The 24,855-nt window shown below is 32.7% G+C and overlaps 1 protein-coding gene across 2 annotated transcripts; it reads right to left on the bottom strand.

The window, feature by feature from the left end:
* Positions 1–3,702: 3,702 nt before the first annotated feature.
* Positions 3,703–24,017, bottom strand: LOC139484903 (uncharacterized). Of its 2 annotated transcripts, none has more exons than XM_071268949.1 (6): positions 23,802–24,017; positions 10,460–11,270; positions 7,223–7,315; positions 6,071–6,130; positions 4,741–4,847; positions 3,703–4,461 (listed from the first exon to the last, which is right to left on the bottom strand). In XM_071268949.1, exons 2-6 carry the CDS (start codon positions 11,253–11,255, stop codon positions 3,964–3,966), a joined length of 1,554 nt encoding a protein of 517 aa, XP_071125050.1. In that variant the 5' UTR covers positions 11,256–11,270; positions 23,802–24,017; the 3' UTR covers positions 3,703–3,963. The 2 variants fall into 2 exon arrangements, with proteins under 2 accessions (XP_071125050.1, XP_071125049.1); XM_071268948.1 differs by lacking the exon at positions 23,802–24,017 and adding an exon at positions 17,425–17,560.
* Positions 24,018–24,855: the final 838 nt, after the last annotated feature.

Genomic DNA, 24,855 nt, shown 5'->3' with positions numbered 1-24,855 from the left:
TGTTTGAGACTGCCCGGCACGATGCGGGTGTATGTCCTAGCAAAATCTCGACATGGTGAAACCAAAAATTTTGCGGTTCTCCGCAAAGCATGCAGTATTTAGGAATTATATCATAGACCGATATATAAGGTCGGAATACTAGGCCAGTCCCGGTTACTTTTGACAGTGATGGATCCAGGGGGAGGGTTCCAGGTTCCCCCCTTTTTTGGACGACCAATGCCTTTGAATGGGGAAATATAGTTGGAACACCCCCTTTTTGTCCTGGGTTGGGAACCTCCTTTTAAAATGGCTGGATCCGCCCGATTGATCGTTGCTGGATCCATTAGTCTATTTTAATAACATTCAGTGCTCTGATTCAATTATTTTAGTTTTAATGCTGATATTTCTTTTTTTTTAAATATGAACTCGGTTGACATATTGATAGAAACAACAGAAAATTGCAAATCAACAAAATAACAATTCACAATATAAGTAATAGAAAAGTATCATAAAAATAGAAAACATTGGTCCCGATGTCTTAGATTATAGGACTAAGTCTAGTGTTCCGGAAATCATGGAATTGTGATACGAGAAAAATTATCAGATGATTTTCGTGCAGGTAAACATATCTTTAAATGAAAATGTTAAGTATTAAGTCTGTTAGAAAATTGACATGTTCAAATTTGTTTTGGTATAACTATAATTATCAAAATTTTGCAGTGGAAAAATATATCGCATACTCGGGAATAAACTCCTAAAAATACTTGGAAATAAAGATATTTCAAGTTTTAAATATATTTATGACAGAAACAAACTGTTATAAAACGCCAAACGGATTATATCATGATAACAAACCCGCCCCGATGTTTTAAACCATACTATACGGGCAGAGACATATATACACATATATGTCTCTGATACGGGTCACAAGTTTACCTGTTTTTGAAAGCTGTACGATGACATGAAGTTGTTTACATCGCTATCATTTGTTTACAGTTAATCATTGCGTCATTGGCAAAACATTTTCAAAAATAAATATCCACGACATCATTTAATTCAACTGGTATTTAAGTGAATTCAAAATATGGTACGAACGGACCCAAGAGGCGACCGTGTAAGTTGAGAATGCGTTTTGGGAGCGAAGCGGCACCAAATACCGTCGACGTCATACATGTGACTTTGTCAGTATTTATATATTCTTTTTTTTAATGTTATGCTTAAATCATGTATATTTTTCTCCTTTTAAACTTTTATGCGAAAAATGAAGAAAGCACTGTGAATTTCTGACCGTTCGTATTTCCTGTTTTGAAGAACGTTTAGCGTCACTTGTTTACATCGTCAAGGGTGCTTTCATACACGCCCGCGTTCCAAGGTCGTCAAAGCTATTTTTGAGAAGACCCCTTAAAGCGACCGTTTCCAAGGCACTCGTCGTAAGAAACATGCGTTAAAATATGCGCATTGGTAAAGGGCCGAGCCACCTTAAACTTGAAATCAACATTCATGTGATATATTAGTTGTAGTATGCTTGCCAATGAGACATGTACTCGCTAGATTTCAAATGAAGTGGATGTAGTCAAATATAGGCAACTGTATGGCCTTCGATAAAAAAAAATATCTTATTGTCGGCTATAAAAATAAAAACACACGACATTTCCACGCGTTCGAAGCGATTTCTGGATTTATTATCAAACCCAAATATTTGAAAAATGTATAAGAACCGGAACAGTTAAGAAGCTATAAAACAAAAGACCTAAACTATATAGCCAAATCCCTCTCAGGTCAACTTTGCTTGAGGGAGTTGAAACCTGAATTTAAACTCATCAGACCGATTCTAATCAGACAATATTAAACAAATTAACTCATCACATAGATACTACGATAGTGTAGGCCATACGCGCTTTTTGACACATTAATGACGCTAGAATGGTTCTACTGTAAAACATGTTCTAACCATTAGAGCTGCATAGAAAAAAAACTAACATTCTAGGTCAAAATGTTGTGATGCACATCATTGACAGTAGTGGAGAGTTCTATGAAATAAGAAACAAAGGATGTACCAGGCAAAATGACACGGTAGTCAAACATTTAAGTGGCCCAAAAGCTGCACCAAATCTTTTTTGTACATTAATTTTCATGTATAAACTTTTCATTAATTCACAGATGTTTATTAAGGGCAGTCTAGTTTAAAAAACAATTTCTATCTAAGTTTGTTCAAATTTTATTATTATTATTTTATTTTATTTTATTTTGTGCACTGCTGTCCATAGAAATAGTTATGGTAAAAACGAAGGAAGAACAAAATACTCAAGAGTTCTTCTAATGTATTATTGTTATTATTGCTGTTTTCATTGGTCTATAATAATATCTGTTACGTTATAAAATGTTCAATGTCACAAGTTTGTTTCTTATACTATCATAATAGTTAATTGTAAATGCCACCTGTGGGACCATGATCATAATAAAATATTTGATTTGATTTGATTTATACCCAAATATTGTAAACGTGTTTTATCACTCTTTAACACGTATATCCCAACTCGTCTGTTATTGTCGTGTCTGTAGTAACGTTTTGGATTTCAATTTGCTTAACTAAAGGTATACACAATAGAATTTTTGATTCTAATAAAATTACTGAAGGTTGTTGTAAGTTTAATTTACATCAAAAGTTCATTGTTATAGCAAAAATGATAAACTAAAAGTGACACCCTTTAATAATGTTCCAGTATAATTTGAGTAGGACTAGGGGAGATATAGTCCAGTGTAAAATAAGGCTATGGTAAACAATTTTGGCGTAGAGTAAGAGTAGGAAGTGATACAATTTCAGAAAAAAATCTTTTGTACTTTTAAGTACAGTTTTCCTTAACTAATGTGCATATTGTTAAAAAGAACTTTCATATTTCCTGAATCACGTTTTCTCCTGGTTTCAATTGTTAAGGATGCAGGTGAAGTCTTACATCATAGTACGCATAACTGAAGCAATGTTTCACAATTTTTTTGTTTGGTTGAATTTATTATTTGCCGTTTAGTAAGAAATTTTCCGTTTTGAATTTCCCTAGGAGTTCGGTATTTGGGTTATTTTACTTTTAATGTTGTACTTTTTTGCTAATGTCCAATGTTAAAGGAGGGTTTTGCGCTACCATACATATCTATACCCGCCACATTATGTAAGTGTCTGTCAGAGGTCAGTATCCTGTAATTCAATGGGGTTTTTTCTTTATATTATATCTGATTTTTGTTAATTGTTTTGTACATGAATCGGTTCGTTTGTTGTCAGCTCGCTTGAATTCATTTACATGTCTCACTTTGTGCCTTTTAAAGCTTGATATATGCAGTTAGGGTTTTGCGCATTTTTTAAACCCATGCGTAGACCAATTGTTGTTCCATTCTATGTCATTTCCTCGCTGATGGAGAGTTGTCTCATTGTTAATCATTCCACATCTTATTTTTATTTTTATTTTTGAAGCTAGTCTGAATTTTTTTACCAAAAAAAAGTTTGAAATGACTTCTGTTTAAAACAATGTGATAAACAGTACATTTTTGTAGTTTATATTTGTATCCACTTGCTTCCGGTTTTTAAACTCAAAGCAATTTTACCAATCCATATATGCGCATCTAAAAAATAGCAGTATCGCCAGATCAGTTGACAAGTCATCGCGCTCCTTATTTCAAGTATTGATGTATAAAAAATGGGAGTGTGCCATATCTGTATAGATTAAAAGATACTTTATTTACAAAATTTTTATATTTACAATACAATGAAAGAGATTTTCCCGACAGACTTTTTACAAAAAATATATTTACTCATTCTAAAATTATCAAAGACTAATTCCTATCAAGTAAATTGATGTATTGTACAATGAATTAAGTAATATTCCGGTCGTTAATTGTCTATATTTTTTATATATTTACTAGAATTATCACAAACATGTTTTGCACATTGACAGTAATTCATATTTACACACAGAAACGGACTTGTCTTTTTTTTTAACCTGCTTCGATGTTTTCTCTTTGGCGCTTTACACTCTTCGACGCAGCAATCATTCCTGTCTTGACCAATGCTTTCACAAGTTCCTTGCCATTCTCAACTTGTGTGCTGTATGCTTGACCAGTTACACAATATGTTGCTAAGTGTTCACAGTTGTTGCTAAACACACTGTATATAGTTATCCTCTCATCTTCATTGTACCCAATCATAACTTCTGCCATGGTAGCCGTGGCCTCGTGAGGATAACGATCTTTTACGTCGTACTCTAAGACATAAAACGCTTCATCTAATTGTTTTATTTCCTGTTTGATGAGTGGTGAATCCTTTATTTTATTTCCAGAAGATGGCGGTTGAAAATGAACGATCTCATATTCATTACTTTCCGGAAATACATTGGTTACTATTGCATGATGGGAGTAGCCAAAGAGTCTTTTATATTTTATATGATCTCCCCTCAATAACTGAGATATTTTCATCACTCTCCCTTCTTTTGGAATCTACAATACCAAATGAATGTTTATTTCATATTTATTTGAAATTTAGATACATTTATATTCTTTATTCTTTTATAATAAAAGGAAATAATACAGTTGTCCTCCATTTCTTCATATAATGTATTGACAAAAATATAAAACATTTCAAGTATATGTTGGTGTGTAGCTCTTATGATTGTTATTTGAATAATTTGAAAAATAGAATAGACAATAGGAATAACAGAAAAACATTTTGGTACCAATGGTCATTAGTTCTGATGGGTTTCAATTTAAATGACTTACAGGAAATGATTTAGACCGTTCCAATGCTTCTATCTCTTTACTTTCAGAAGTTTTATTTTTCAACCTGGCAGAGCTACTTCCCTGTAGAGTATTTATCAGGAATTCACCTACATAAAAGAATAATGTTTTGAATATGCTATATATTATTATTCATAAGAATTGTAGATTTACAGAGATTTTCTCTTTGTAGTTCTAATACTAGTAATTCAGTTGTTAAAAAAATCGTTCAGTACAGTATCAATACTTCTTCCTTTTTTGCTTTTTTGATCATAGATCAACTTCCCGCCTCACATCAATTCCACAATCTGCATGGAACATCTTAAGGTAAAGAAAGTGTTGTAATTTTGTATTCAGTCATTCTTATTCCAACAAACATGCGAATGTTAACTTGTATACAACAAATTGTACCTTTTGAACTATTCCAACTTGTTTAATCCATGCGCTGTTCGGTTAAATGGTCACAATTCTATTTTAACAAAACGTGAATTGATGAAAGAAATAAAAAAAGGAAAAAACTTTTTTTTTCAAATACAGATCTCGATTTTTTATTTTATAAACATGCACGTACAATATAACCTAAAAACAAAAGTGTGGGACGATGCCTTGTAAAACTGTTCTCGAAAATTATAAACTTTAATGATATCCTGTATACTCGAGACCAACAATTAAGAAAGCCAAAAAAAAATATTTTTCAATAATGTAAAGGTGTATCGATTTATCGATTTGTGTTCGAGTCTAAAATCAGAAAAAAACAAAACTGTTGTATTTTTTACATGAATACAGTAAAAACCAAAGGTGGAATAACTGTACAAAGGTACAATTTTCCGAATCAGCTTTAAAATGATCTATTCAAAGAAACCAGGCTTTCAATTCAGTGTCAGACTCATCAGTTCGGATGAAAGACGGTGGAATCTCAAATCATTTACAAAGCATTTTAACCAAAAAAATGTATGTATTATAGGACTAAGTTTTGCGTTATTATCATGATTGGCAGCATCCGCTTGGGTAAATATAATATGCGACACCCGTTACACAAAACACTGAATATTAGTAAGTATAACGCCAGACCACTGCTAGAATCAAAAAACATATTTGCACCAAATTACAATTAACGGTTTTGTCGTGAATGACTACTGATACTTATCACGTCAGCGTTGCTTTGAAAAGGAAACAGAAACAAGCGCACGCATCAAACGTGAAGTTTCATTTTTATCTGTTCATGCGCGATATGTATCAAGTGCATGGGTTTTGAAAACCTCAATTCTTTCAAGACTTTAGTCTACTTTTTGCATTCATTTTTGTCAATTTAAGTATTATTAAACATAAATACCTGCCGAGCTGTTGTCCATTATCCCTTTAGAAGCTACGATTACTTTACCCATGGTAGCAGCTGTTAAAATTGATAAAATTCATATTATAATTGGTTTTTCATTCTTTAGATCACTATTTTTGGATTAAATATTAATTCCCACAACTTGCATACAAGATTAAACTATAAGTTTTGTAGACGTTTTGAGTTTGTGCATATTTATGATTCATATACTTTTATAAACTAATACGGAAAATAAATGTTGGTCTCAATAATATATTTCTCTGATTAAGTTAACTTGAACTTCATTCAATTGTTATAACTTATTTTGTATTCGAACTTGTTTGTCTAGTATTCTGTTTATTACAACCCCTTCTTGTACTATTGCCCAACAGAAATGACAGATGTATATAAATTGATTTTATTACGAAAATAGTTCAACAATGTATGTATTTGCAATTTAATAGGTTTTGTCAATACATATTTTGTTTTCATAATTTATTCATGCAATCTTATTAAGTATTATATAGTATCTTCTCTACAATGTTACCAGGGCCTTCCGGCTTGAATATTCCTCGGAGTTCGGTATTTTTTGTGATTTTATTTTTCTCTAGATTATACCACCTTAAACATAGATAAGTCAACCTGTAAATGTTTTGATTTGTCGAAGACACAATCTGTTTATAAATTTTTATGATGTCTCTTACAAGTAGAGAAGAACTGTTTTCTCTTTCGAAGTAAGCAGTTTCTTTTTTCTTTCCTTTTCTTTTTTTTTGGCGATGTACTTGTCTGTCTGTTTTGACTCTAGTTTTATGATTGGCCTATGTTTGTCTTTTGTCTTTTGACTTTTTATAAATATATTATAGAAAAATAAAGGATATTTATAACGTGTGATGCCGATTTGAATGCGCATGAATAGCCTATAAAGCTCGAGAAAACAAATAAAACATGAGTGAACTCAACCCGAAATAAGTCTACAGACTATTACTGTGAGCTCTGTCTCAAGGGATGAGGAGGGATAAATTTAAGTTAAGCACGTATTCACAACTTGTAAATCAATATAGCTTTTGAGAACAAACAATTACTCTGGAATAATAAATATAACCCTGACTATAGTTTTGCAAAAGAAAAAATTGTAACAATAATAAGCAGCATTATAGACAATGTTTGTACCTGCATCAGTTGTAGATTCAGTAAAATCTGCAATGGCTGATGTGACTGAATATGATGGCTGAGGCGTATGGCTTTCTTGGCTACCATTTGGTTCTGAAAAAAATAACAAACAGTAGTGAAAAAAACCTTCATTAACAGCACATATAAATTGTACTTTCATACGCGAGATGTAATCTGCCTATGACTTTGGTATTCTTATTGATCGCTAGTTTTATAAATTATTTTTTTTGGCAATGCCACTGTTTACCGCGGACTAATTAAGATCAATAATGTATTTTCATTTATTAGTAGTATGTGGTAGGAAACTTGTTAGTAAGGTATTCTTAATTGATTTACATAATTGAACTGTTCAACATGCAACTTATTGGTTTTTAACGATAACAGAATAAGTTTTATTATAAAAATTTGAATCCTTCGTTTATAATATGTTCTATCATAGGGTCAATACAGATGCTGGTAAATTGGTTTTCCCAAGGCTTTGGCACAAACATGTTTTAACAGTTTTGTTGTTAATTTCATGCATATATACCTATACAGTTGTATGTAATTCCCATATGGAAAAATGATTTTTTGTATAGTAGCTTAGCTGTTCCGAATAGGGTTTTTATACTTCATATTTCATATATGGGTCATTTTCAAACAAGAATGTGTCCTCAGTACACGAATGCCCCACTCGCACTTTCATTTTCTATGTTCAGTGGACCGTGACATCGGGTTAAAACTCTAATTTGGCATTAAAATTAGAAAGATCATATCATAGGGAACATGTGTACTACGTTTGAAGTTGATTGGACTTCAACTTCATCAAAAACTACCTTGACCAAAAACTTTAACCTGAAGCGGGACAGACGGACGGACGAACGGACGGACGAACGGACGGACGAACGGACGCACAGACCAGAAAACATAATGCCCCTCTACTACGTAGGTGGGGCATAAAAATTGTCGAATTTTGAAATTGAAAAATTTATTAAAAGTTACTTATTCAAACAACCCTCTACATAAGCAAATCAAAACAAACAGTACTTTAAGAACAACATATTAAAAGATGCAATCTTAATGATGTCATACAAGAATATCTTGAAACATTTTTTGATCAGTGATACAATATTTTGTATGCCCCACCTACAATAGTAGAGGGCATTATGTTTTCTGGTCTGTGCGTCCGTTCGTCCGTCCGTTCGTCCGTCCGTCTGTCCCGCTTCAGGTTAAAGTTTTTGGTCAAGGTAGTTTTTGATGAAGTTGAAGTCCAATCAACTTGAAACTTAGTATACATGTGCCCTATGATATGATCTTTCTAATTTGATGCCAAATTAGAGTTTTGACCCCAATTTTTCGGTTCACTGAACATAGAAAATGATAGTGCAAATTTCAGGTTAAAGTTTTTGGTCAAGGTAGTTTTTGATAAAGTAGAAGTCCAATCAACTTGAAACTTAGTATACATGTTCCCTTTGATAAGATCATTCTAAGTTTAATGCCAAATTAGAGAATTTATTCCAATTTCACGGTCTACTAAACATAGAAAATGATAGTGCGAGTGGGGCATCCGTGTACTGTGGACACATTCTTGTTCTATCCTGTTACCATTTTCAAAAGAAATTTTGGGTTATTAAGAAAAGGTTTAGATAAAATGTTAAGCTTGTTTTACGTAACCAATGAGATGGTTTTCAAGAGAATAAACTTCTATATATATTCATTCTGTAAAATGATAGATTATTTGCCAATTTTCTAGGTTGTACTGAAAAATGGCTCTAAAATTGGTTTTCAAAAGTTGTAAAAATTACCACCAGTAATGCAAGTCTAAGATAGCAATTTATATTGTTCGGCATTTTTTCACCCTTTCAAATAAACCCAACATCAAGTAAATCCCTCATAAGTTAGTTTATGTTCTCTTTATTTCGTTGGTAACAGGAACGTACGTTTCTGATATATCATTATATAAAAGTCTATCCTGTTACCTTTTTGTCTATTCTGTTACCGATATCAGTATTGCACCTGCAAATGCTTAATTGGGAAGATTAAGACGTTATAACCTTAATATGAGTTCAAACAATGAAATATTTCATTCGTTTTCCACCTACAATGTATATGTTAAGACAAAAAAATTTAACGACGTTTTTGTCTACAACTGTCTATCCTGTTACTGTAACCATAGCAACCATAGTAACAGGATATACATAACAGGATCGACAAATTTCTTCGTTTTTTGATTGCTGTTGTGAAATAACTTCTCCCTTTGGTGAAGTGATAATTGTTTTCTATTGTGAATTTGGTTTCCAACACGTTATTGCACTTTTTACAACCATACTGTTAGTGTAATTAATCAAAATGGTTGGTAACAGCATAGACATAAAAAAAAAAGTACACTCTATTTTTTTTTCACTAAATGTCTTGACATTTCTTTTCTCTACACTGTCGTTCAAGAAACGAGGCGTTTTAAATGTAAAGATTACTTTGCACTTTTGAAATCAACACTGACTGATTCAATATTCATAGGGAGAATAATTTAACGACTGATTTAAGTAGCGGTAACAGGATAGACATGAACCTCCCGTACGCTGATTGAATTTAGTTAGTAGATAATCTGTTACATACAATGATAAAGAATCTACGACTTTTTGTTAGAATTATAATTAACGTTCTTAAAAAGTCCCTTTTGCAGATATCAAGGCGATCAGAAAATCGGAAAAAAATCATTTGAAATGTGTTTTTCTGACACTGTACGCACACAAATACCCCCAAAATCGGACTTAATGCAGTTTAATCTTATCAAAATAGATGTAAGGTGTGTTTATTATTAAAGTTCCTAATCACAAATCCGACAAGCTTTCATTTAAATCATAACAACTGAAATTTCCATGAGAAATAAAAGTTTTAGCATGGGTGTACTGAAAATTCGACATTTTTTAAAATTACCCATATAGACTGACCATTACTGACCCCCGACTTGATACCTATGCTCGATTAGATTTGAGACAGATTTGTCAGTCTTGATAAAGCACGTGCCATGATTATACATGATATATACATAGGTATATGTAGTACTTATATGTAAAACCGATGAAACTTGCCATCAAAAATATCATGATTAGTTAATACGGGTTCTGGTATAAGTGTTAGGACACACATACAATTTACAATTGATTTTCGCAGTCACCGAATAAAATTGGCATCCTTTCGGACGATGGTCCTGCACTGTTGAAGGACTTATCTATAATGGATTATCTCATAACATACCTGATAACACAACAGTAGATTTAGCATTAGACTTGACACACTGTGCATTTGACATCTTGCATTTGGAGTCCGACTGTTTTAGTATTTTATAATCAGCATTTCGGTTATTATTTTCAATTTTCCCTTTCGGTTTTATCGGGGATGGTTTTTTATTTTTTTTACTTTTGACTTTATTTTTGTTCTTTTTTGTCTTGGCCGTTTCTTTCGTCGTTTGTTGATTGTACGCCACTCCTGCTGTATGTCCTGCAAGACCATCCAGAGCTAGTGAGGTAGCCATATCAACCCATTGACCCGCGTCCCCGGGTTTTTCTTTTATTTGTTTTATTTGATTAAAATATCCGTATGGCCTATCCTCGTCATGGATTAATGTGTCCGCTGTTGTAATGGTTGCATCCATTATTGCTCCTCCTGTTATCCCTCCAGCAATTGCACCAATAGGTCCTAATAATCCAAAGCCAGCAATACCACCTCCTATAGTACCAGTCGTATGTGAGGCGGACTTCATAGCCTCATCGCCTCCCATTTTGTCACCGGCTACATAGTGCACCATACCTTTGGCATGCCCTACTATAGGAATACTATTCACTGTGTCATTTATCATGCCAAGAAACTCCATTTGTGTTTCCTTAGCACCTACCATGTCACCGTTGAAAGCTTGATACACAGATACGGTTTGGGAAACAATAGGACATCGTTTGGCAAATGTTTCCTGTGTTTGTTTAGCACCTTCTTCGTCGCCAGCAGATATCTGGACGATCGACTTAACTTGTGCTACCAAAGGAATCCAATCCGACATCTTTGACTTAAAGAGCTGAAATAGAGGTTATTGTAACTATAAACCGTTGACACAGTTACATTGTATAAGTCTCGCCTGTATGTATTGAAAGTAAAATGCAAATTCTGAAATTTAAAATAGCGATAACTTAACATGGAAATTATGCAAAATCGTCAAAATTAATGAACTATGAATAGAATAGGGCCAAATAATTTCAGGGGCAAATAGAAATAAGATATGTCTGTACACCAAATATCTTGTACATATGTTGTTCCCTTATACATACCTTTTCATACATATATTTAGAAAACTAATCGTTCCCAATATGAAATAAGCGTTAATCTAGATGAACAAAAGATGTGTTCGAGTCTACACCTGCCAAAGTATTCGACAAAAACTTAGTCTGAGTTTCGAATGGTGAAAACAATAATATAATGGTGCCCAGCTCGTTTGCATTTTACAATTTTTAGTGAAAAGATATTGAATGTAAGAATCAATGTATTACTGAATGAAATGGACCAAAAAACTCAAAAAGCATAAAAGAAAGACGAAAACTGTATTCATTCCTGAATAAGGCGTGACTATAACAGAGACAGACGTTCTATGGAAACTAGAAGAAGCTAAAGAAAAGATGAAAAGAACTAGAGGCTCTTAAGAGCCTGTGTCGCTCACCTTGGTCTATGTGCATATTAAACAAAGGACACAGATGGATTCATGACAAAATTGTGTTTTTGGTGATGGTGATATGTTTGTAGATCTTCCTTTACTGAACATTCTTGCTTCTTGCAATTTTTCTCTATCTTCAATAAACTTCCCTTTTAGTTACAGAGGAAAATATTTATAAAAATTTACAAAAATTTACCAAATTAATGAAAATTGTTAAAATTGACTATAAAGGGCAATAACTCCTTAACGGGTCAACTGACCATTTTGGTGATGTTAACTTATTTGTAGATCTTACTTTGCTGAACATTATTACTGTTTACAGTTTATCTCTGTTTATAATAGTATTCAAGATAATAACCAAAAAACGGCAAAGTTTGTTTAAAAATGGCAGCAACCCAACAACCAGTTGTCCAATTCATCTAAAAATTTCAGGGCACATAGATAATGACTTGATAAACAATTTAATCCCTTGTCAGATTGCTCTAAATGCTTTGGTTTCAAAGTTAAAAGCCAAAATCTACATTTTACCCCTATGTTCTATTTTTAGCCATTGTGGCCATCTTGGTTGGTTGGCTGGGTCACCGCACACATTTTTTAAACAAGATACCCTAATAATGATTTTGGCTTAATTTTGGTTAAATTTAGCTCAGTAGTTTCAGAAAAGATTTTTGTAAAAGGTTACAAAAATTTACGAAAAATTGATAAAAAATGACTATAAAGGGCAATAACTCCTTAAGAGTTCAACTGACCATTTTAGTCATGTTGACTTATTTATAGATCTTACTTTGCTGAACATTATTACTGCTTACAGTTTATCTCTATCTATAATATTATTCAAGATAATAACCAAAAACAGCAAAATATCCGTAAAATTACCAATTCAGCGGCAGCAACCCAACAACTGGTTGTCTGATTCATCTGAAAATTTCAAAGTAAACAGATGTTGACATGATAAATAAATTTACCCTGTCAGATTTGCTCTAAATGCTTTGGTTTCAGAGTTATAAGAAGCCAAAATCTTCTTTTTTACCCCTATGTTCTACTTTTAGTCATTGTGGCCATCTTGGTTGGTTGCCTGGGTCACCGCATACACTTTTTAAACTAAATACCCTAATAATGATTTTGGCTTAGTTTGGTTAAATTTAGCCCTAGTAGTTCAGAGGAGAAGATTTTTGTAAAAGTTAACGACGACAGACGACGGACGCCAATTGATGAGAAAATCTCACTTGGCCCATTGGGCCAGGTGAGCTAAAAAGCAACCGACAGAAAGCTGACAGCTAAAATATAGAAAAAGAAAACTAATAACATTAAGAAAAACGAAAAACAGATGATAGATTAAAGAAATGAAAGCGCTTATGATAACGAAATTGTACAACTAGATCGAAGCTGTAACCACATTGTGTCGCTCATATCGATCTATGACATCTTCAACGATAACGATTGTACACTAGAATCTAGTTCATGACTAATATCTTTAGGATTTTTTTTTATCTTGTATTGGTGATTATGTTTTCTTATACAATTTCTCTCTTTCTACTATAGTACCATGTTTGTCTAAAACACAATTATTAGTATATAGTTCCCCATTCAAGAACAATAACTCCAATAAGAAGATATATATAAATTCAACTGTCTGTGTTCTAGTAAAAATTGCGCATTTGATGTTGAATTTTTTATATGAAACATTCTTTTAGAATGATATTTTTCAAAGTTGAAGTGTGATTATGATATCATAACATACTCGAAGGCTGATATCTTGACTGAGGGTTTATGCTTAATAGAATTTGAAAACATCCCAGTAATACAATATATAATACTCCGATATTACAGATAAATCAAGATAGTATATATAGACATTTATGCGCAATAACTCTGATGAAAACTCGGAAAACTTTATAATTAGTAACGAAAGAACAATTTTGTTCTGTCATACTTCCTCCATCTATAACGGTTTTCAAAATATCAAACGAAACTTAAGTTTCACATTATGTTCCGTTTTCATTCATGGCAACAATTAATAATTCAAAATTTGGTGACTATGCGGCACGCATCTATCCCATCGAACTAGAGATAAAGGATACTACAGATACAGTTAAGTCGACCTCATATCTTGACTTACATCTAGAAATTGACAATGAGGGTCGGTTGAAAACAAAACTTTACGACAAAAGAGATGATTTCAGCTTTCCAATTGTGAACTTTCCATTTCTAAGTAGCAACATTCCAGCAGCACCTGCATACGGGGTATATATCTCCCAATTGATACGATATGCCCGTGCTTGCATTTCCTATCATGACTTTCTTGATAGCGGGTTGCTGCTCACAAGGAAGCTTTTAAACCAAGAGTTCCAAATGGTGAAGTTGAAATTATCCCTTCGTAAATTTTACGGACGCCATCACGAGTTGGTTGACCTTTATGGAATAACCGTTTCACAAATGATTTCGGATATGTTCCTTACGTCGTAACTACAATCCCCTTCCTTTTCATGAATGTGACCTACCGAATTAGACTATTTACCGGATTTGTTATTACATAAGCAACACGACGGGTGCCACATGTGGAGCAGGATCTGCTTACCCTTCCGGAGCATCTGAGATCACCCCTAGTTTTTGGTGGGGTTCGTGTAACTCATTCTTTAGTTTTCTATGTTGAGTCGTGTGTACTATTGATTGTCTGTTTGTCTTTTTTTATTTTTAGCCGTGACGTTGTCAGTTTATTTTCGATTTATGAGTTGACTGTCCCTCTGGTATCTTTCGTCCCTCTAGGACCTTTTGGATTATAGCTCTTCATCTTTTATACAAGTTTTGGATTTCAAATATTTTGACCACGAGCATCACTGAAGAGACATGTTTTATCGAAATGCGCACCAAGAAAATTGGTACCATTATTGTATTAAATATATCAATTGTGTTACCGATTTTAAAAAAAGAACCCAAAATTTGTGAATGTTTAATTTTATCACTGAGGAATTATAATTTGAAAATTTAGAGCTTAAAATTTCTATGCGACTGCTACACTGTTGAAAAGAAGATGATGTTATCTGAAGTTACCACGATCCCAATATGGCGGAGGGGAATCCCCGTAAGATATTTCCCTCTTAAATTTCTTTGTCTTTACATAAACGTGGCTGACATTACTCAGCCGTCGTTTGGTTAATAACATTTTCAATGAGTTATTAAAATATTAACCTTAAAGCTAGGTTCACACTGCCGATCAGATCAACTCGATCAAGCCCGATCAAGACAAATTACGTGATCGTGAGACTGGTCTGACTCAATCGACAAGGATGTGCGGGATAGTCTACCCTACTCGTCATCGATCTGATCATCTACCCGAGAGTTTTTGACATGTCAAAAACAATCGAGTAAGGACCGAGAAGCTAGTCACTCGAAAAGAGATCGAGAATTCGTCGAGTAGCGGTCGAATAGATCGGGAAAGGATAGTGTAGAGATCGAGATTGGTCGGAATACAACAAAATTCCCGATCAGTACTCGATCATTTCGACCTTTGCTCGACTAATGTCTGATCATTTCAGAGTGGTCGAATGTTGTCACAAAGGGATCGGGTATTGGTCGAGTTGGTCTGGGGTAAAATAAATATAGAAGTCGCAGTGATCTGGAAGCGATCGGACATTGGTCGAGTTAATATGGAAATGATCAGACATTAGTCGAGCAAAGGTCGAAATGATCGAGTACTGATCGGGAATTTTGTTGTATTCCGACCAATCTCGATCTCTACACGATCCTTTTCCGATCAATTCGACCGCTACTTGACGAATTCCCGATCTCTTCTCGAGTGACTTGATTCTCGGTCCTTACTCGATTATTTTTTACATGTCAAAAACTCTCGGGTAGATGGTAAGATCGATGACGAGTAGGGTAGACTATCCCGAACATCCTTGTCGATTGAGTCAGACCAGTCTCCCGAATACGTAATTTGTCTTGATCGGGCTTCATCGAGTTGATCTGATCGGCAGTGTGAACCTAGCTTTAAACAGATGTCTGTTACTGAAAAAATTGAACACAATAAAAACTCGATAATTATGGTACTCCAAGATGGGATGGTGGTAATTGTCGATCAAACTAGTTAGGTGATGGTAACTTTTATGTAACACGAGGTTTCTTTTCAATCATACAGTGTTTAACATCACTGTACATGAAATGAAACACAATTACCGATTTTGACTTAAACAACTATATTGGAGTAAAGACCAATACAAGCGCAAGAGACAAAAATGAGTCGGGCAAACAAATTCAATTATTTTGTCAAATGAAACTTTCTTTAATGCTACTCGCTGTTTGGATACACATTGATAACATTCAGTGATGATTCACCGTCCTATTTGGATTTGGCAACATATCAAAATATAATTTACTGACTGAATACAGGACGACGAAACATTTATTCATACTTTTATATATTTTTAGTTTATTTTCACCTGTTAACATCCTGTTAAAAATAGTTTTACTCAGTTACTTAATCTAAAGTACTTAGTGTGCCATTCAACCGAAACTATTTTATAATCAATTCGTTGTGTGATTTACCAAAAGTTTTTCTAAATACTGAAATATCAGAATATGTAAATATATCATAATAACATAGACGTAACAGAACTTACACCATGAAACATGTATTGAATCATTGATTAATGTTAATACATACACGAAGTTCAATTGTACTTTAATGGTGCATTTAAAAATAAACATTACACAAATATCCTTATTTCACCTTGACTTTGGAGAAAAATATTATACTGTGCATAACTAGTCACTAAACTTAATTTTACATTATCGTTTTTCTCAAACATTTGTTATGTACGAGGGCTTATAAGATATATGTTAATCAATTTGTCAATTATTTACTTAAATGTGTTGTATAAATTACAAAAGGAATTATTGGCCAGTTTAACTTATTTACTCATCGGTTGTCATGGTTGTTTTTTGTTGTTTTTTTTTTTTTGTTTTTTTTTTTGCGTCCCGTAGCCAATATCACAGTTATGTCATTCTATGCACAACAATAATTGTAACAATAAGAATAAGTTGCAAGTAAAAAAAGATGAGGTCTCTGCTTTGATTAAATTATCACTCCAACTATGGTGCCACAGACGAGACGTCACCTGCTCCGTATATAATCAACAGATGAAAAGTTGACAAACATTTTCTTACAAATGCAAATGTATATGACCTATGCACATACATATGATAAGGATAAGCCGTAGAACATTTATCAATATATAAAACTACAAATATATAAACATGCACAATGCATCATTTCATTTATATTGACATTGTGTCTACACACAATTTTTTATAACAATGTGTTATTTATTTCCATTTTCTTCATTCTAAATCGCTTCTGTCAGCTGACATCAACAATAAGTAATGACAGGATCAGGAGAACACATATTGACATATTAAATAAATCTATATATAGTCATAGCCATGAAGTTGATTGAGAAATATGCATTCACATTTATATTTCAATCAACAATAATGAAGATACATCTGATTTATATTGTTTTACCTTGTGTCAAACTAGGTATAATATCCTACTTTCATTTACACAAACGACACAAAACTGCCTCCATTTTTAAGCAGATGACGTAATATCCTGGTTCAAATGCATAGTTCTGCACCTTGGGGACCACTTACTATGTAATGAGTGGTAGGGATGAGCCGCTGGAATAGGTCACTTTTTCATGCTCTATGATATATGAAAAGGGTGAGAAATTCAGATTAAATATAGCAATAGGTTGATATTTTCACTTGCTTGATTATGTCATAAGTGTCTGAAACTAATCAGATGTCCTTATTTTTTTGTGATGCGGTTAAAACACAGGCGTAAATGCATCAGCTATTTGTCAAACCAATTAAAGTCTATTTATTCAAATGTGATAGTTCCACTGATGTTAGTTATAGATGCTATAAATCTCATCATTTCGACATTTGCATCTAAGCATTAAAAGGTTTGTTTACATAAAACATGATAACAATTATTTAAAGACATTCCATATTGTCAACTTTGAGAGGGAATGGCAATGTCTCGGGCAATGTAACTTTTGAGCCGTTTTTCATTAATATAAAAATCATTGAAAGTGTTTCTCTCTGGAGTGCTACTACACTTATCTGACCAAACAAATTTTATTGTCTGTTGAAATTAAAATTTCTTTTTAACGCAAGATATATAAGGGGCAAAAAGAGCAGAGTGTTAAAGATTTGACGAAATTATTAAATTAATTGTGATGATCGAGACTTCGTTGCTTCTAAACAAGAACGTGAAGATAAGCGGACCCAAAACAAATTGTATATACTAATGTACCAGAAAATGACAAATATCCAAATATACCAATAGGTTTGTTTTTTGTTAATTGATATATAGCAAGGTATATATTTTTCATAAACAAATTATATGAAAAAGGGTGGGGTGCTTGATGTCTCAGCTGCTCACCCCTACCAAAAAAAGTTTGAAGTGCACCCCACCCCCCGTCCGAGGTTCTGCAACACTAAATACAGGTGAGACTTAAAAAAAAAACTATTTGCATGGTTGACTTTTTTTGTATAGCATGTATGCGAATCGTTTGTCTGTTTTATATAGTGTTTTGGTCTATAATTTAAATATCATTTAATTTTTTAGGGGGGGGGGGGCTATGTTGAAATTTTTAAAAAGGCAGGACAGGAGATTTGAGTTAAAAAGAAAAGACGACATGATGACAATTTGTATAAAAAAGTCAGGATAGAGTGAAAAATAAAAAGGCAAGACAGGGATTACATCTAAAAAAAAGTGCAGAACAAGTTTTTCATCCAAGTCACCTTAAACTTAAATATTTGTTTTAAAAAAAAAGAAACGGAAATACCGTAACATTTCCGATTTTGGTTCTGTTGTTAGGGATTTAGTTGTGACGTTATTTAAATTATGACGTCATATGCAATGTAAACAAAGAAAGGCTATCATCAGGTATCGTTTTTTCATATCAAGGAATTATTAAAAATGAAATTGGTATTGCGCGTTCCTTCCTATTTTATACTAGACTGATAAATATTTATTTTACTCAAAGTTTCATACAAACGAGACCGGAAAAAGGAAGTAAATTGTACATTTCTGCGCAGGTTCGGGATTTCAAAACACGACAAAAAAAATTTGAACGATTTTGAGTTCATTAGTACAATGAAAAATTCGGGACATTTTCCCGTATTTTTTTTTTTATTGAATTTTCTACTGTTATTGGGGACTCCGTCCCCATATTATAGCATGGTCAAAGTTTCAAATTGCAGGATTATGATATATTTAAGGTAAAGTGCGTATTGCTGTAGTCCCCAAAAATTCCTAGTAATTTTGACCAATATAATACACAAGAAAGTGTCCAGAGTACAAGGATGCCCCACTCGCACTATCATTTTCTATGTTCAGTGGACCGTGCAATTTGGAGACAAAAAAAACCAGTTTGGCATTACAATTAGACAATTTCTAATTAGTATAAATAATTTACTATATACAAATTTGTTGATAAACTTCAACGAGACAGGAACAAGACAACAAAAATGGCACTAGGTTCAAACTCGTCCTTGTTTAATGTGTTGTTCTTTTTTTACGTGAAAATCAAATTGAATAATCACGGGAATGAGACGAAACATTTCTACATACAAATAGACCCGGAGTGTTTGCTTATGTATTGGAATGTTGTCGTTCTTAAAAAATAAAAAACTTCTCACATCGGACAATTACACGCAAGAAGGCGGTCTTTTTTTTTTGCTGTGCTGGATGTATAAATACACAGCCATGTCAGTTCTAAATGGGAACTTTTAATCGCAAACCTTGTCTAGGTACAGTGTCACGCGATGTGCACATTAACGAATCATTGACACAACCCTTCTCCCTATTTCAGGTGTGAAAGCAGTCCTCTTTAAGGCAACTTTTCTGCTATTATCCAACAAGTTCTCATTTATGTGATCAGAAACATAGAAAATTCAGCCATTCTCCCCAATTCATTGTGCAGCATGTACATATATGATTGTTTGTTTATTTTTAATCATCCTGAATGTGTTTGAAATATAAATTTGACACTGGAAGTTTTGTACATAAAATCAATACAGATTTGAAAGGAGTAGGTCCGGTAAGGACCGATTTTGGCATAAAAATTTAGGTCCATATGATGAAAGACTGTGGACAGTTTTTACACATGAAAGTGTATACTTTAGTAGATTCAATTAGTTTATGTGAAAGATTTGAACTAATGTAGTCATTAAAGACGTTCAAATTCAAGCTTAAATACTAAAAATCCATCAAATGTGACTATAATTATGTCACTTAGTCAATAATGAAAGTGGCTGCATCCGTGTTCATCCTCAACCTTTATATATGTTTTAGGACGTTACGCGCGATATTCATGCCTAATATAATCGTAACAGACACATCTATGCAAATAGTATACTACACTTATATATGTTAAGTTTTATTGAAATCAGAAGTGACTAGAATTTACAAATTAATCTTGACAAAACATAGCATAAGTAACATTCCAAAACAATTTTGTAACTAATACTGAACCTGACAACCGTCAGTAAACTCGTGAATAACATTTACATAATATCGAATCCAGTCTAAATACTCCTTGACAAGGGTTTGAACTTTTTTGATTGTTTTCGCTATTTGAAACGACGTCAAGTTGCGGTCGTAGTAAATTTTATGCGTGTGACATCTTTTTCACCATTTTTCGAACATTTTTTTTTTTCTCGGAAAGTACAAATGCAATGGAGATCAATATAGATATTTTGAAAAGACTAAAAAAATATCATGTCTTTATTAGAACTTCCTTGTCGACAATCAAGTGCAAAACTAAACATGGTTAACTTTAATTATGACTGTACGCAAAGTTTTTGCAAAAAAATCAACGTGTGACATTTTATTTACCAAAATTTGAAATTTAGCATCTTTTTTGTTTTTGTGTTTGAACAATTTTGCTTTTGAAATTAGTTAATTACAGAAAAACAACATTTTATTAGCTATATCATTTTCTCACCTGAAGACATCATTTATCCGTATTTTTTTACTATTTTCTATGGCAAGCCGTTTTGCTATTTATTCGGACTTCAAGATATCTCTTTAACTTTATAAGATATCTTATATCTTATATAGTTTATACGATATCTTATAAAGTTTATTAGATATCTCATATAGTTTATAAGATATCTTATATAGTTTACAAGATATCTCATATAATTTATCAGATAAATTATATAATTGTCTTTATAAGACAAACAAAATTTAATGAAAATCGGCAAAAAAAGAAGGCGAAAAGAAGGTGTATATTTCAGTTTTCATCGTCAGATGTTACCCAGGACAACCCATTATTTCTCCAAAATCTAGAATCAAAGACTTATCAACTCGAACAAATGTGTTTTATATTGTTTTAATAGAGATAATTGAACAAGGACATTTATATCCAGCACACAATGATAATACAATTGTCTTTGTTTAAATTAAAATACGTTTTTTTTCTGCACCTGCAGCGCAGATTTACTCACTAACCACGCAATAATTTAATAAAATACAACTTACATTTAAATATTAAGAATGACCACGAATCCGGCCACTTCCATCTAAAAATTAACTGAAATGCTAAAATTGTGAAGATTTATGCTAAATCGAATTTTGAAACATCCCAGTAATACTCCGATACAACAGGTAAATCAAGATAGTAGATATTTATGCGCAATAACTCATATGAAAACTCGGAAAATTCTAGTAACAAATGATCAATTTTGTACTGTCAAATTTTCTGCATCCATAACGGTTTCAAAATATCACAAGGAACTTGCATTTTACTTCTATGTTCCATTTTCAGTCATGGCAACAATTATACATATATATATATATATATATATATATATATCAATCATATTAGCGATTTTAAAAAAAGAACCCGCAACTTGTGAATGTTTATTCTTATCAAGAAGGAATTATAATTTGAAGAAGGGCCAATTGGGAGTCTGTTAACATGTTAACTACACCTCGATTTTGGCAAAAACAGTTCACAACAAATTCAAAAGTGCTGATAACCAGTGGGTTGAAAATATCTCGGATAACATTTTAACAACACATTGAAAAAGGCAAAAACAGGATAACAAAAAAAGGTATGCCCCCCTCTTTGGAAATAAAGAGCCTAAAATGTCGATGCTACTGCTACTAGCTGTTTGGATAACACATTGAAAACATTTACCTTCATATTTGGATTTGGTAACATATAAAAATAAAATTTACACCTGACTGAATACAGACCGACGATACATTTATTCATACTATATATTTTGGTTTATTTTCACATTTTAACATCCTGTTAGAAACAGTTTTACTCCGTTATTTAATCTAAAGTACTAAGTGTGCCATTGAACCGAAATTATTTTATAATCAACTCGTTGTGTGATTTACCAAAATTTTGCTATGATACATGATTGTTTTTTTTTTTTTTGTAAATATTGAAGTATGTAAATAAATCATTATAGCATCGATGTAACAGACCTTACAACATGAAACATGTATTGATTAATGTTAATACATAAACGAAGTTCAATGGTACTTTCTTGGTGCGTTTAAAAATAAACATTACAAAAATATCCTTATTTCACCTTGACTTTTGAGACAAACATTATACTGCACATAATTAGCCACTAAACATTATTATACATGGTTCTTTGAAAGTTATGTACGAGGGCTTGTAAGATCTATGTTGATCATTTTGTCAATTATTAGTTTTAAAATTAAAAGGATAAATAAAGATCAGTTTATTGGACAGTGTTCACTTGTTTATTCACCATGAATGGCTTTAAGGGTGTTTTGTAGAAACTATTATATAATACCTCCCCAATTTAACTTTAAAATACTCTCCCAACATTTTTCTCCCTTACTAAAAGAGCAAATCTATTGTCAGTATCATATTATTAAAATAACAGGGGTTGATAATTCAATCTAAAGATGATGAATTTAGGATGTATTGACTTTTTATCTTAGTTTTTTTTTTAATCGAAGAAAAATTGAAATAATTTACGTGTAAAAGCATAACATTAATTTTGCTTGAGTTTAAACATGCACAGGAGCTTCTGTATTTAGCTATCTAGATTCAACTGGTAAAACTAAAACACATAATCAGCATGTTATACTCAAGTAAACCCCAAAGTCAATGGAGTGTAACACTGACATGAGAGGTGCAAAATGTGTCGTTATTCTTTGAAAGTTTCAAACAATTCTTGGACACTGGCGGATGCAAATACAAAACAGAACAGACATACAAACGGAAGAATGGACGGACTCTCCAAACCAATAACACAAAGGTGAAATTTCCCGCTCGTTGTTACTATTTTTTGGTTTACGTCCAGTAGCCAGTATCACAGAAATGTCATTCCTTGCACAACCTTACATTAACCTGTTAACATTTTAGAATAAGTTGCAAGTGAAAAAAGAGATGCAACCCTTTGCTTTGAATACATTTTCACTCCGACTCCTTGGCCAGAAGAGACCCGTTCCGTATATAATCAACAGACGGAAAGTTAACAGAAAGAATACAAATGCAAATGACTGTTACCTATGCACATACATATAATTAGCCTTAGGACAAATTATCAACATAAAACGACAAGTGTAAAACCTATAAACATGCACAATGTATCAATTTTCATCTGTATTGACATTATGTCTACACACAATTTTTTGAAGTGTGTGTAATTTATTTTCATTTCAAAATAGTGTAGTATGATCGCTTTTGTCAGCTGACATCAACATTAAGTTGTGACAGGAACAGGAGAACACATTTTGTATGTTCATATAAAAAAGAAGATGACGTTAATCATGAAATACGCGCATTCACATTTATATTTCATTCAACAATAATGAAGATACATCTGATTTACCTTGTCTCAAACTAGTTACAACTCGAGAGTTACAATATCCTACTTTCATTTTACACAAACAACACAAAAGTGCGTCTATTTTTAAGCAGATGACGTAACATCCTGGTTCAAATGCAAAGTTTTGCAACACTAAATATAGGTGAGACTTTAAAAACAAACTATGTGCATGGTCAACTTTTTTTGTATAGCATATGTATGCTAGTCGTTTGTCTGTTTAATATAGTGTTTTGGACTATAATTTAAATACCATTTTCTAAACCTTATAATTATTTATCACTAACTTTGAAAAATGAAAAGCACTTAGGGGTGTGTTGCAACAAAAGACTACACTGAAGCACTTGTGTAAACAACCTTCCCATAGAAATAAAATTAATTTCTTGGGTTATTTGCAACTTCAGCAATTAGTCCTCTATAAACATGATAAAGTTCGATTAATATGTTGGCCAGTAATATCATTATAGCATGATGGTTAAAAGTTTCAAATTGCAGGAGTATGATAAAGTTAAGGTAATGTGTGTATTGCTGAAGTCCCCGAAAATTCCCAGTATACTACAAATTGACAGATATAATACACAAGAAAGTGTCCCGAGTACAAGGATGTTCTACTCGCACTATCATTTTTTATTATCAGTGGACCATCAAATTTGGAGACAAAAAAACTTAGTTTGGCATTACAATGAGACAATTTCTCATTAGTATAAATATACAAATTTGTTGATAAACTTCAACGAGACAGGAACAAGACAACAAAAATGGCACTAGGTTCAAACTCGTCCTTGTTTAATGTGTTTTTCTTTTTTTACGAGAAAATCAAATTGAATAATCATTGGAAGGAGACGAAATATTTCTACATAAAAATAGACCCGAAGTGTTTACTTATGTATTGGAATGTGGCCGTTCCTTAAAAAATTAACTTCTCACATCGGACAGTTACAGACAATGCAAGAAGGCGTTTTTTTTGTTTTTTTTTATTTTTTTTTTTTTTTTTTTGGCTGTGCTGGATGTATTAATACACAGCCACGTCAGTTCTAAATGGAACTTTTAATCGCAAACC

Source organism: Mytilus edulis, chromosome 8, assembly GCF_963676685.1.
Source record: "Mytilus edulis chromosome 8, xbMytEdul2.2, whole genome shotgun sequence".
In the NCBI taxonomy this organism is placed as follows: Eukaryota; Metazoa; Mollusca; class Bivalvia; order Mytilida; family Mytilidae; genus Mytilus; species Mytilus edulis.
This window is presented reverse-complemented; position numbering and strand designations above follow the sequence as displayed.

Bases quoted from the DNA above. Each gene is read 5' to 3' on its own strand.
- LOC139484903 (XM_071268949.1), bottom strand. From the start codon at position 11,255: ATGTCGGATTGGATTCCTTTGGTAGCACAAGTTAAGTCGATCGTCCAG. The intron at 4,848-6,070 runs GTATTTATGTTT...TCTTTTATGTAG, and splicing joins AATGGACAACAGCTCGGCAG to GTGAATTCCTGATAAATACT. The intron at 4,462-4,740 runs GTAAGTCATTTA...TTGGTATTGTAG, and splicing joins AACGGTCTAAATCATTTCCT to ATTCCAAAAGAAGGGAGAGT.